The sequence below is a fragment of the Pollachius pollachius genome, assembly GCF_949987615.1.
Source record: "Pollachius pollachius genome assembly, chromosome: 9".
Taxonomy (NCBI): Eukaryota; Metazoa; Chordata; class Actinopteri; order Gadiformes; family Gadidae; genus Pollachius; species Pollachius pollachius.
The window spans coordinates 285,001-297,083 of record NC_136942.1 but is presented as its reverse complement, the minus strand read 5'-3'; the positions used below and the strand labels follow the sequence as shown (position 1 = coordinate 297,083).

Here is a 12,083-nt window from a genome sequence, read left to right as displayed (position 1 = left end):
TCTCTTTCTCTCTCTTTCTTTCTCTATCTCTCTCAATCCACGATCTCCAAGGCGATTCCACGGCCGACAAAGCCGCTTCTCCAGCTTATTGGCAATCTGAACTTTACTTTAGTGGGTAAAATGGAGGTGAAGGTCAGCATCGAGAGATTTAGGCACGGAGCGCGTAGGGAATCGCTTTAGAAGGACGATTGGAACGCAGTCCAATCATTAGACTGGACACTTAGCAATCATTATATTAGCACTCTAGTTTAGGTCCAAATGGTGTTGCAAGTGACCCAACCCCACTTAGGGAAAAGCCCTTTTCTTGAATAGCAAATGTATCCTTTCACAATAACTGATATTATGAAATGTGTGTGTGTGTGTGTGTGTGTGTGTGTCTGTGTGTGTGTATGTGTGTATGTTTGTATGTGTGTGTGTGTGTGTCTGTGTGTATGTGTGTGTGTGTGTCTCTGTGTGTGTGTGTGTGTGTGTGTGTGTTTCTGTGTGTGTGTGTGTGTCTCTGTGTGTGTGTGTGTGTCTCTGTGTCTCTGTGTGTGTGTGTGTGTGTGTGTGTGTTTCTGTGTGTGTGTGTGTGTGTGTGTCTCTGTGTGTGTGTGTGTGTCTCTGTGTGTGTGTGTGTGTCTCTGTGTCTCTGTGTGTGTGTGTGTGTGTGTGTCTGTGTGTGTGTGTGTGTGTCTGTGTGTGTCTGTGTGTCTGTGTGTAGGTGGGGCTCCTGGGTAGGACCGGCTCTGGTAAGAGCACCCTGCTGTCTGCTCTGCTGCGGTTGGCCTCCACCGACGGGGAGATCTCTGTGGACGGGGTCTCCTGGAACTCTGTGTCCCTGCACACCTGGAGGAAGGCCTTTGGGGTGGTGCCGCAGGTACAGCGTCCTGCCACTGCAACAAATGTTAGAGCAAATGATTTTAGATGAATAATCTCAGGTGTATCATGTTCAGCGCTGGGCGTCTGCCCTCACCTGAATGGTTTTTCCATCTCAGATGGATTTGTAACCTGTAGCCCAGTCGTCCTGTTAAAGACCAGCGAGAGTCAGTTACCATTTTGGGGTTGCGTCGTTGACAGGATTCAGTTCTGGGCAGTACGTGTTTTATTGTGTTTGTGGATCTATACTACGGAGGGAAACACGGTGCTACATCATACAATATCAACTGATGTAAACAACTGGATGGAGAAATTAATCTGTATATATTCATCCAACACTCACTATGAAACCCATAGGACACCACATGAGTTCAGTCCATCCCAACTCGGTGATACGTCTCAACGTATAAAAACATGGCTAAACTGTTTCTACACAGCGTATGTGCACCTGCCTAGACTAGAGGCCAACATGCACTACGATTGGTTGTAATTGTCCTTTCTGGTCGCGTGGCTGATAGCGAAGGGAAGTCTTGCAGCTGTTTTTACATTACCTTTCTCCTGCTTTGTGCAGAAAGTCTTTATCCTGACCGGAACGTTCCGAATGAACCTTGACCCCCATGGACGCTACAGTGATGAAGAACTGTGGAAAGTGGCAGAGGAGGTGAGCTTCACTTGATAGCCATCTACCTGACTGTTTGTTTCACTAAAAAGCTCCTACTGTCTTAGTATTGGATTTATGTCGGCTTGATGTCAGATTCAACATTATCGAAGCTGATAATGTAATATTAAACTAAGGTTTCCGTTGTTTCAAAACGTGAGACAAGTCAATACTCCCTGTTCCTCCTCAACTCTGACCCCTTCTGGTGAAGAAAGGTTTCACAGCAGCAACTTTAATGCTTTGAAGAACTATGAGCTATGTTTCAATTATATTTATTTAGGCATTCTTCTTTTCTACTGTTTTACGTTCCCACAAATTCCACTTTATCAATGGTTTTCTGTATGAAGCATATGCTATTGTGATATATACTGTCTGACGTGAGCATTACGATCATTAGGTAGAGTTGCAAATTCCAGCTTTACGCAAAATAAGTTAAGTTAACCACCATGAACCACCGTATTTTGTTTACAGTCAATTGTAAAACCAGAAATACAACAAATTATTTGTGTTTGACCCACTGTGAGGGTTTCAATACTGATTTCAGACTTTGGTGTGTGTGTGTGTGTGTGTGTGTGTGTGTGTGTGTGTGTGTGTGTGTGTGTCTATTTGTGTCTCTGTGTGTCTGTCTCTGTCTGTCTGTGTGTCTCTGTCTGTCCGTCTGTGTCTGTGTGTCTGTCTCTGTGTCTCTGTCTTTGTCTGTCTGTCTGTGTCTGTGTCTGTGTCTGTCTGTGTCTGTGTGTCTGTCCTAGGTGGGTCTAAAGTCTGTGATCGAGCAGTTCCCAGACAAGCTGGACTTCCAGCTGGCGGACGGGGGCAGTGTTCTGAGCAACGGCCACAAGCAGCTCATGTGTCTGGCCCGCTCCATCCTGAGCCGCGCCCGCATCCTGCTGCTGGACGAGCCCTCCGCCTACCTGGACCCCATGTCAGTGGGCCTCACACACAGGCAGAAAACTCACACAGACACACATACATGCATACAAACACACAGATATGCACCCTGCACACACACACACAGACACATGCATTCATACAGACACACATGCATGCATGCATACAAACTCACACAGATACGCACACGTTCACGGACACATACATTCATGCATACAGACACATACATTCACACACTCATAAAGACACACACAGATACGCACACAAGTACAGACACACACGTACATCTGCAAAGACACACATTTACACACAGGCACGCATAGACATGCACACGTGCAAGGTTACATATACATGCACGCTTGAAACTAAAAACACATACAGACAGAGCAACAAGAGATAACATCTGCTTTGTGTCATTAACACACAAACACGCAAACAATATCCCCATGTCTTCACACTATCAGATTGGAACAAAAGAGAAGATCAAAGTAGAACATCTCTATAGCAATAGTGTGTGTGTGTGTGTGTGTGTGTGTGTGTGTGTGTGTGTGTGTGTGTGTGTGTGTGTGTGTGTGTGTGTGTGTGTGTGTGTGTGTGTCGGTGTGTGTGTGTGTGTGTCGGTGTGTGTGTGTGTGTGTAGAACCCTTCAGGTCCTAAGGAAGACCCTGAAACAGTCCTTCTCCAGCTGTACTGTCATCATGTCAGAACACAGAGTGGAGCCACTGTTGGAGTGTCAGTCCTTCCTGGTAAACCCCCCACCCACCCACACACGACTGGCAGTGCTCCTTCCATCCCATAATGCCCAGCAGAAAGTGTCTGCTGCGCGCCTCTAAACTGTTGAGTTTGATGGGGATTGAGGGGATCCCCTAGCCTGGCAGTAGCCAGGCTAGGGGATCCCCTCAACGCGAGATCGATCCCCTAGCCTGGCTACTGCCAGACCAAGCTCAGTCGTAGGGTGATCCTGGTCTGGGGAGGCTGCTGTCGTTTCCTTCAGCACCAGAGGCGGGATCAACGGGCCTCGTTCAACCGACTCTGTACGCAATTGGCTGCTCGCCGTCGCTTCCCTCTCATTGTGTTAAACCAGCCAATAGCGCGCCAAGGGGAAAAGCCAGCTTGGTGATTGGCTCCCGCAAAAAAGTATCGGAAGCAGAAAGAAATGTATTGCTCCTCTCCAGACCCTTCTGCAGGGCGGACTCGAACCGCCGGCAGAACGGGCGGGGGGTACCCGGGCTGGGGGTACCCAGTCCAGGGCTTCTCCCCAGTCCTCCGCTCACGGTGATATCATTGAACCCCCTCCAGATGATGGAGGGCAGCTCGCTGAAGCGCTACGAGTCCATCCAGAAGCTGCTGAACGAGACCAGCCACCTGAAGCAGGCCATGAGCCCCGCCGACCGGCTGTGCCTCTTCCCCGCCCTGCAGCGGCTCAACTCCAAGCGCGTGGCCCCCCAGGGAGCCAAGATCAGCGCCCTGCAGGAGGAGGCTGAGGACGACGTCCAGGACACCCGGCTCTGAGACAGTGTGCACGCTCACTCACATGCACGCACAAGCACACACACAAAGGCGTTGGCGCAAAAAGCGTGTTTCACATTTTCATGTTTGATTTGTGGATCAACAGTTTGGAATGACAAAGCTACAAACAGATGGTAACGCCCTGCACCTGCCTGTATTCTGAGTCTTAGACACGTCTTTAAAGTGTAATTCCGGCGAGAATTGAACCCAGGGCCTTTTTCGGCATGAAGACCCATTGAATAAGCCCTCCAGACCCTTTTTTTGTTGATAATCGGGTATAGAACGTGCCCAAAGTTGCCCGGAGCAATGTAACAGCCCAAATGGCTTACATGTTATTGGCTAGAGGCACAGCGAACGCTTCCATGTTATTGGCTAGAGGCACAGCGAACGCTTCCATGTTATTGGCTAGAGGCACAGCGAACGCTTCCATGTTATTGGCTAGAGGCACAGCGAACGCTTCCGTGTTATTGGCTAGAGGCACAGCGTACGCTTCCGTGTTATTGGCTAGGGTCACAGCAAACGCTTCCATGTTATTGGCTAGGGTCACATCGAACGCTTCCATGTTATTGGCTAGAGGCACAGCGAACGCTTCCATGTTATTGGCTAGAGGCACAGCAAACGCTTCCATGTTATTGGCTAGGGGCACAGCGAACGCTTCCATGTTATTGGCTAGAGGCACAGCCAAACTTCCATGTTATTGGCTAGAGGCGCAGCGAACGCTTCCATGTTATTGGCTAGGGGCACAGCGTACGCTTCCAAGTCGGCATTTTTTTACCCACTAATATTTCTCAAAATAGCACCTAGCATGACTAGGGTCCCTACACATAAAACAAAGCATCAACAACTTTGTTAGCGTACTAGGAGTTCATTAAATAAAGACTGTTTTCCAAGTCTGTGCCTTACCGGTAGGTCCATGTTTCCAAGTCCACACAAGTTGATTACCGGCTACCGTAAATAATATAATAGAGGTGCAAACAAATTGAACTTAAAAATCTCCCCTCTTGATACTTGGCTGGTTTCAATTGTTTTAAATGGCACCTCTAGCCAATAACATGGAAGCGTTCGCTGTGCCTCTAGCCAATAACATGGAAGCGTTCGCTGTGCCTCTAGCCAATAACATGGAAGCGTTCGCTGTGCCTCTAGCCAATAACATGGAAGCCATTTGGGCTGTTACATTGTTCCGGGCAACTTTGGGCAAGCTCTGTACTCGATTATCAACGAGTGTCTGGAGGGCTTATTTTATGGGTCTTCATGCCTAAAAAGACCCTGGGTTCAATTTTTGAAGTACAGGGGGCTTTGTGAAAACTTTAGGAAAAAGCTTTGCAGCTTAATGCAATGCCACTGCACAGTGTGTGTTTGTGTGGGTCTCAGTGTTTGTGTGTTTGTCTCTATCGAAGCCTTCCATCCCATAATGCACTCAGCAGAAAATGTCTGGTTGTGCGCCTCTCCCCTACTCAGTGTGATGTGAACTTTAGACATTTTGAGGGGTTTCTACGCAAATGATTGGGGTTTATTCTATTTTTATATTAGATCATAAGCTGGTGTTTATACTGTTCTTTCTGAAAAACCCGAATCGTGTGTGAACCAGAGCTGCCTTACCATATCAGATTGGACTATTGTGGGACAGATTCCGATCAATATATTGTTTTACTGCAGCATTACCTTTCCCTTCATTAGGTTACATCGTCTTCCAGCCGATAGAGGAAACAATACATATTGTGGTGCACTCTTAAAGGGGACACTATAGCACCAGGTGTGAGTTCGGTTAGCCGTTACAAGCTGTTTTGAAAATGTGCAGCTTCTGACATCACAGGTGGGCGTGTCCACCTAGATGTATGACGGATAGATGAGCAACGTTTACTACAGTCCACTGGGTGGGCTGGTAGACTGATCTATCCAGCACACATCTAGGTGGACACGCCCACCTGTGATGTCAGAAGCTGCACATTTTCAAAACGGCTTGTAACGGCTATACACACACACACCTGGTGGTATAGTGTCACCTTTAAAAAGGGCAGTTTCTCCATCTAAAACCCCTAAACACACCAAGGGCGTTCACTTACCCCAATCATCACCCAGAGCTATTCAGCTGCAGCGCTACGCCCGCGGTACTGTGGAATCAAAGTGTACCAAAAGAAAACACAAAAACAGTGGTAGGACAAGTAGAAATGTCTAACGAGGGACTGGTGAACAGGGCGAGTGTGCAGCAATCAGTGATGATCTCATTCATTATATCGCCTTTTCTAAGCACTTTAAACAGACACCTTAAGGTACTCCAAGTCTATCCACATCTCAGCGACGCAAATAACCCAGAAAATACAAGCAAATGGTAGCTTCCATGAACCCTAAACCCTTCACTTACCGCGGCCCAGTATTCACAAGAATACCCAATCTCCTGCAGAACAAAGGCATTGATCTTGTATATTATTAGATCAAACTTTTAAGTAAATTAATTAACATGGAATGTGTTCTCTATTCATGCTGATTTATACGTTTCAAATATCCTTTACCACACATCAAAATGTGTTCCTTTAATTTAAATGAATTTTTGTTCCTGATTTCCTTCAAGGTTATTTCGGAAACTGGAAGACATTTTAGCTCTTTATTCTTATTTTATTGTTTTTTTTAGACCGGGGACTGTTTGGTAAAAGCCTTGATTCTGAATCTTAAGGTACCTTGAAAATGTTACCAGGACTAAGGCCTTGGTTTTTAGTGTTCTTCTTTCATAGGAAAATTACTGGTCTATGTGTAAATGCTTTTGATCAACCGATATATGCAGTCAAAGATAAACTATTTTGAGATCTTATGAAACCAGCCGTCTGTGTGTTTTTTGGCAGAAATCCTTTTTCTATCCCCACTCGTGGAAATCAATTGTAGGAATAAAACCAAAATTGAATTCAGACGGGGATTCCCGTGTAATTATGGGTAGTTAAAATATTTATTATGGCTTCTGGCTGACAAAGGACATGAATCTGTTACTTATTGCCACATTTCCGTTTACTTTTAAACAAGTAGACGGCTCAGAACCAAAAGTGATTGAAACAAACACTATGTACAAGAGCTTATTGTCAGCAGGATCAATACCACACGGTACAAGCATCATACCACATACACCAATCTATATACCAGTTAAAAGTCTACTCGTTTGTTATTTACAAATATATTTGGTAAAACCCTGATTATTTTTCAAAGGTACTTAAACCAACCTTGCGACTATTTAAAGATTAAACACCTTGAATATCTGAAAAATACTTAACAAAATAAAAAGTCATCCCTGTTTTATTCCAGAATACTAAACTCAGGAGCGGCGTCTCACCATTATCCGCGTCTCCGTGTTCGTTTTGGGCATTCTTCACATGCTTACACAGTAGTGTCGTGACCTCGCCGTATTCACTGTCACAGAGTAATATTCTGGAGTAAAGTCTGAGTCGCCTCTCTGGCGCCGTCGTGACGCTTCATCACGGCGGCACAGAATTAAAACTATGGTCCCCAACGCACACAACTTCAGTACAGGAGTACAGTGTAACAAGTACAGATATTAAGTACAAATACTTCAGAAAGGTCAGATCGTCCAAACCTTTTTCTTTACAATGAAGGGGGCAGTGTGGGGGGGCGTGTCACAGCGGCGTTCACTCTGCTAGTCGTCGGGGGGGTTAGCGTCAGTCGTCTGGTTTCTTGTGGTTGTCCTTGTGGAGGATCCAGATGTCTTGGGGCGGCTGCTGGCTCAGGTTGTTGCTGTTGACAATGTTGTTCTCGTTGTCGCGGTGGCTGTGGTTGCCGTTGGCGACGGCTGGCCTGGCTTTGCTGCGGTTGGAGGGGGCGTGTCCCCGGCTAGCTGCGGCGCCCGTGACGCCACTACCACCGTCACCGGCGTGGCCACACCCGCCCCCGGCGTCGGCGAGCGGCGTGCCGGGGGTGGCGGCGGCGGAGCGGGTCTGCTGCCCCCTGCTGCTAGGGACCGGGAGCTGCGACTTCAGCCAGGGGCCGGAGGGACGGGGGCTCTGGGGGGCCGGGCTGGGAGCACTGGTCTGAGGACACACCGCGACACACGGCTCTGAGAAGAGGATCGTATGGAGGAACAACAACCACATTCATCTTCTGTTTTTCAGGTTTTCTGCATTTGTTTTGGGTATTATTTTATATTGTTTTAAATCTCTTTTTCTCTTAAACCTTCTGTGATGTCCAAGCAGCCATCGTGAGCGTCTGCAGTAGAGACTAGCAGGTCGTTCCTCTAATGGTCTGTGGGTGGTTCAACCATTCCACGACAACCGGAAGAAATGTGACTTTGGTCGGTCCCACTTCAGTGAGGCCGACCGTACGACTCAACAACAGAAATGGCTGCGCCCGTATTTAATTTATTTGTATTTTTAATCACGCTTTTAAATGCTCTTACACACTTGATTACATTGCTACTTTATTCCAGTCACCTATTCATGCATTGCGCATTGTCTTTCTGTGCGTGCAATACAATGTAAAGTCGTGTTGTTTGTTTTCTAACTGGTTTACTTAAGAGGCTAATGTAGCTAACAATACCAATGACTAGCCGATGAGAAACAGGAACGCTATAATTGCTGCAAGCCAGGAAATGACGTCACGTTCTCGATAGAGCAGGTCGGACGTACCGACGTACAGTACAAATGGATAGCACCCCAACAAGCACAACGAGGGTGGCAGAGCTGTCGAGTCATTGGTCAGTCGCAGTCACATGACGCCGCCGCTCACCTCTTGGCTGTGTGGTTGTGGGCGGGGCTGTGGGCTGTCTTCTAGCCCCCTGCATGGAGGGGGACTGGGCAGGTCCATCATGGCGTCCACGGGGGTCGGGACCATCTACGGCAAGCACAGCAGGACAGCACGGGGGCATGAGTGGGAGCCTAGTTTAAATCACAGCGACTGGGCATCATACCTTCTCTACGGGCATCCCCAGAAAACATGTAATTATATATATATATTTTATATCTGGTAATAATAGCTGTTCATAATGCAATTTGTTGCTAGACCTATATATATATATATATACATATATATATATATATGTTATATCTGGTAATATAGCTGTTTATTAGGGATGGGTAAAAAAATCGATTTAATCGATTTTGGATCGATTTCATTTAAATTTTGCAATATCGATTCATAGGGCATGAAATCTTTTTTTTTCTTTTTTTGTAGCCATTATCATTATTATTTTTGCACTTAAATAAACAATGCCTTAATGCAATTTGCAGTGATGGAGTGTTGTAGTTCAAGTGCACTTTCACTTGCAATTCCTTTTTTCATTTCAAAATTGCACTTTTGAGACTTGAGACATTTTTGTTTACAGCTCAAGTTTAAACTGTCCAATTTACAAGTTTGCACTTAAAAACTGTTGTTTAAGATGAAGAGAAAAAATAAAGTACATTTGTATTCTGTAACACAGTTGAGCCATTTTCATTATTTAAGAGCAGATGGAATCGAATCGAATCATGATTAATCGATTCAGAACCTTATGAATCTAAATCAAATCGATTTAGGAAATTGGCCACGATACCCAGCCCTACAGTTCATAATGTCATTTGTTGCTGGATCTGCATGCACTTTTAAAAGCAGCTTGTTCATTAATCACGGACAAGAAACGGACAGACAGAGTTGAGTTCAGATATCACTTCTTTAACACCAGCATGTGGTTTGGTTGGTGTGTGCGTGCGTGTACCTTGCTGATGTCAGGCTCTGACTTGCTGGTGCACATGCTCTGTAGCTCTCGAATTAGGTCCGTCTCTTCGTCTGAAAACACAGACAGACAGACAGAGTCCCTGGCTGCAGTCCTGCAACACACACGCGCACACACACACACACACACACACCCACACGAACACACACTGAGCAACTGTTCCCGGATTGGAGTCTCGAGTGATGTAGATCTACTCTATAGCCATAATAGTTTGACGTCTTCAGCATCGTTCCTATCCATTCAAATCGATCCGCCAGAGCACTGCTGCCCCCTGCTGGCTCTTCCTATTAGAGATACCTCATATTATTTATTAAGTCCACAAACACCCCACTGACCTCTGGTTGTTGCCGTTGGAGAGACTGACATCAACGCTGGAGAGTGAGCCTGCAGAAACAACATAAACAGGGTTGACTTTCCAATGACCTCACACACGCAATAAAGACCCATTTCACAGTGGCGTCATCGTGGGACTGTGTCCCTCAACACCAGTGTTGGGAACGTTACTTTAAAAAAGTAATTAGTTATAGTTACTCACTATTTGTTCCAAAAAGTAACTGAGTTAGTAACTGGATTACTCTATAATAAAAGTAACTAGTTACCAGGGAAAGTAACTATTTGCGTAACTGTAAAAAAAGAAAGTTGCTATATGTCAAAGAATTTGGATTTTTCTGAGCAGTTTTCTCTTGGCCTTAATGTGTTAGATGGTTGAACTGCCCATTGAAGGCCCTGATATGCGTCCAACTGAATTTGAATTTGCTTGGTTGCAAAGGCTGTGGAACATCTGCCGAATACTACAGAGAATGCCAACTTTTCATTGGATTGCTCCGGACTCGCCATTTCTGCTGCTTCATCGAATCTGTTTGGTATGTGCGTTTGCGTGTGTGTGTGCCGTGCGTGTCCTGGCTTTTGTGTAAAAAGACTGGCTCCGATTGGCCGCCATGAAACATGACTGCCTTAGCCAATCATAATCGCTTATCTCGTTGTTGACCCACCCGGTCTCCTCACTAGCAGTTTGTGTTTGGAGCCGGGGGTGCGTTCGGATTACGCAGTTTATTCAACAATTCATTGTAATGCACCACATTTAACGTACAGTAACGGTAACGGCATTATAACGACAGAAACAGTAATTGGTTCGATTACCCCGTTACTGAAAAAAGAACGGCGTTACCTAACGGCGTTCTTTCAAACGGTGTTATTACAAACACTGGTCACAACCCTCATTATGGGTCTGCTACTTTTCTTTACCAGGACGCAGGTAGAAGACCAACCTAGTGATCGGCCACGCCCTGGTCTATAAAGGGAGCAGACCCATAATGGTCCATTAGACCCACTGGACATGGTTTGTGTTAAGACCCCCCCCTATGGTCCATTAGACCCACTGGACATGGTTTGTGTTAAGACCCCCCCCTATGGTCCATTAGACCCACTGGACATGGTTTGTGTTAAGACCCCCCCCTATGGTCCATTAGACCCACTGGACATGGTTTGTGTTAAGACCCCCCCCTATGGTCCATTAGACCCACTGGACATGGTTTGTGTTAAGACCCCCCCCTATGGTCCATTAGACCCACTGGACATGGTTTGTGTTAAGACCCCCCCCTATGGTCCATTAGACCCACTGGACATGGTTTGTGTTAAGACCCCCCCCTATGGTCCATTAGACCCACTGGACATGGTTTGTGTTAAGACCCCCCCCTATGGTCCATTAGACCCACTGGACATGGTTTGTGTTAAGACCCCCCCCTATGGTCCATTAGACCCACTGGACATGGTTTGTGTTAAGACCCCCTTACCCTCTCTGAAGGAGCCGCCACTGCTCCAGCCGGAGGACGAGCTCGTCTTCTTTCGAGGGCTCGTATTGGCTCGTCGCCACATGCTGCTGGCCCGCCCCTTCCTTTCACTGCCACCGGTTCCCCTACAGGAACCAATGGCAGTGAGGGGGAAGGTCCCGCCCCTTAACTCCAGCAGGTACCGGTCGAGTTCTGAAACACGAGGAGCACAGAAGTCAGTGAGGTCCCACTGCTCTCCCGCGGCCAGAGTGGGACCAGACGTTAGGGGGATCTACTGCGAGGACCAGAACCGGGTTCCCCTAGAGCCAGAGTGGATCGATCCTGGTCTGGGGAGGCTGCTGTCGTTTCCTTCAGCACGAGAGGCGGGATCAACGGGCCTCGTTCAACCCACTCTGTACGCAATTGGCTGCTCGCCGCCGCTTCCCTGTCGTCATTGTGTTAAACCAGCCAATAGCGCGCCGGGGGGAATGTACTGCTCTTCTCCCGCCCCTTCTGCAGGGCGAACTCAAATCGCCGGCAGAAGGAGGGGCTACCCAGTCTAGGGGTCGACCTCATTCCATGTTCTCCTCAACACCCGGGCCCATCCCACAAGGTGGCTCTGAACCGGGCCAGCTGTGTGGTCACGCACAGAACGACATGTCTCTGTTTGGAAACATGGCGGACCCCCTGGTGAGGC

The 12,083-nt window shown here is 47.0% G+C and overlaps 2 protein-coding genes across 3 annotated transcripts in view; one reads left to right on the top strand and one right to left on the bottom strand.

The window, feature by feature from the left end:
• The window catches only part of cftr (CF transmembrane conductance regulator), a 46,903-nt gene extending 40,190 nt beyond the window's left edge, over window positions 1-6,713 (top strand). The window contains exons 23-27 of the mRNA XM_079743563.1: window positions 704-859; window positions 1,430-1,519; window positions 2,266-2,438; window positions 3,045-3,150; window positions 3,704-6,713. Of these exons, the coding sequence (XP_079599689.1) occupies window positions 704-859; window positions 1,430-1,519; window positions 2,266-2,438; window positions 3,045-3,150; window positions 3,704-3,916 (738 nt within the window). The 3' untranslated portion in view covers window positions 3,917-6,713. The remainder of the gene's footprint in view (window positions 1-703; window positions 860-1,429; window positions 1,520-2,265; window positions 2,439-3,044; window positions 3,151-3,703) is intronic.
• A 189-nt stretch (window positions 6,714-6,902) lies between these two features.
• Window positions 6,903-12,083, bottom strand: part of cttnbp2 (cortactin binding protein 2) — a 49,266-nt gene continuing 44,085 nt past the window's right edge. The window contains exons 19-23 of one of the 2 annotated variants that reach the window (XM_079743342.1): window positions 11,411-11,599; window positions 9,953-10,001; window positions 9,600-9,711; window positions 8,636-8,740; window positions 6,903-7,941 (exon numbers count right to left, since the gene is read on the bottom strand). In XM_079743342.1, coding sequence (XP_079599468.1) covers window positions 7,573-7,941; window positions 8,636-8,740; window positions 9,600-9,711; window positions 9,953-10,001; window positions 11,411-11,599 — 824 coding nt within the window. In that variant the 3' untranslated portion in view covers window positions 6,903-7,572. Of the gene's footprint in view, window positions 7,968-8,635; window positions 8,741-9,599; window positions 9,712-9,952; window positions 10,002-11,410; window positions 11,600-12,083 lie in introns of both variants that reach the window. The other variant, XM_079743343.1, reaches the window with a different exon arrangement.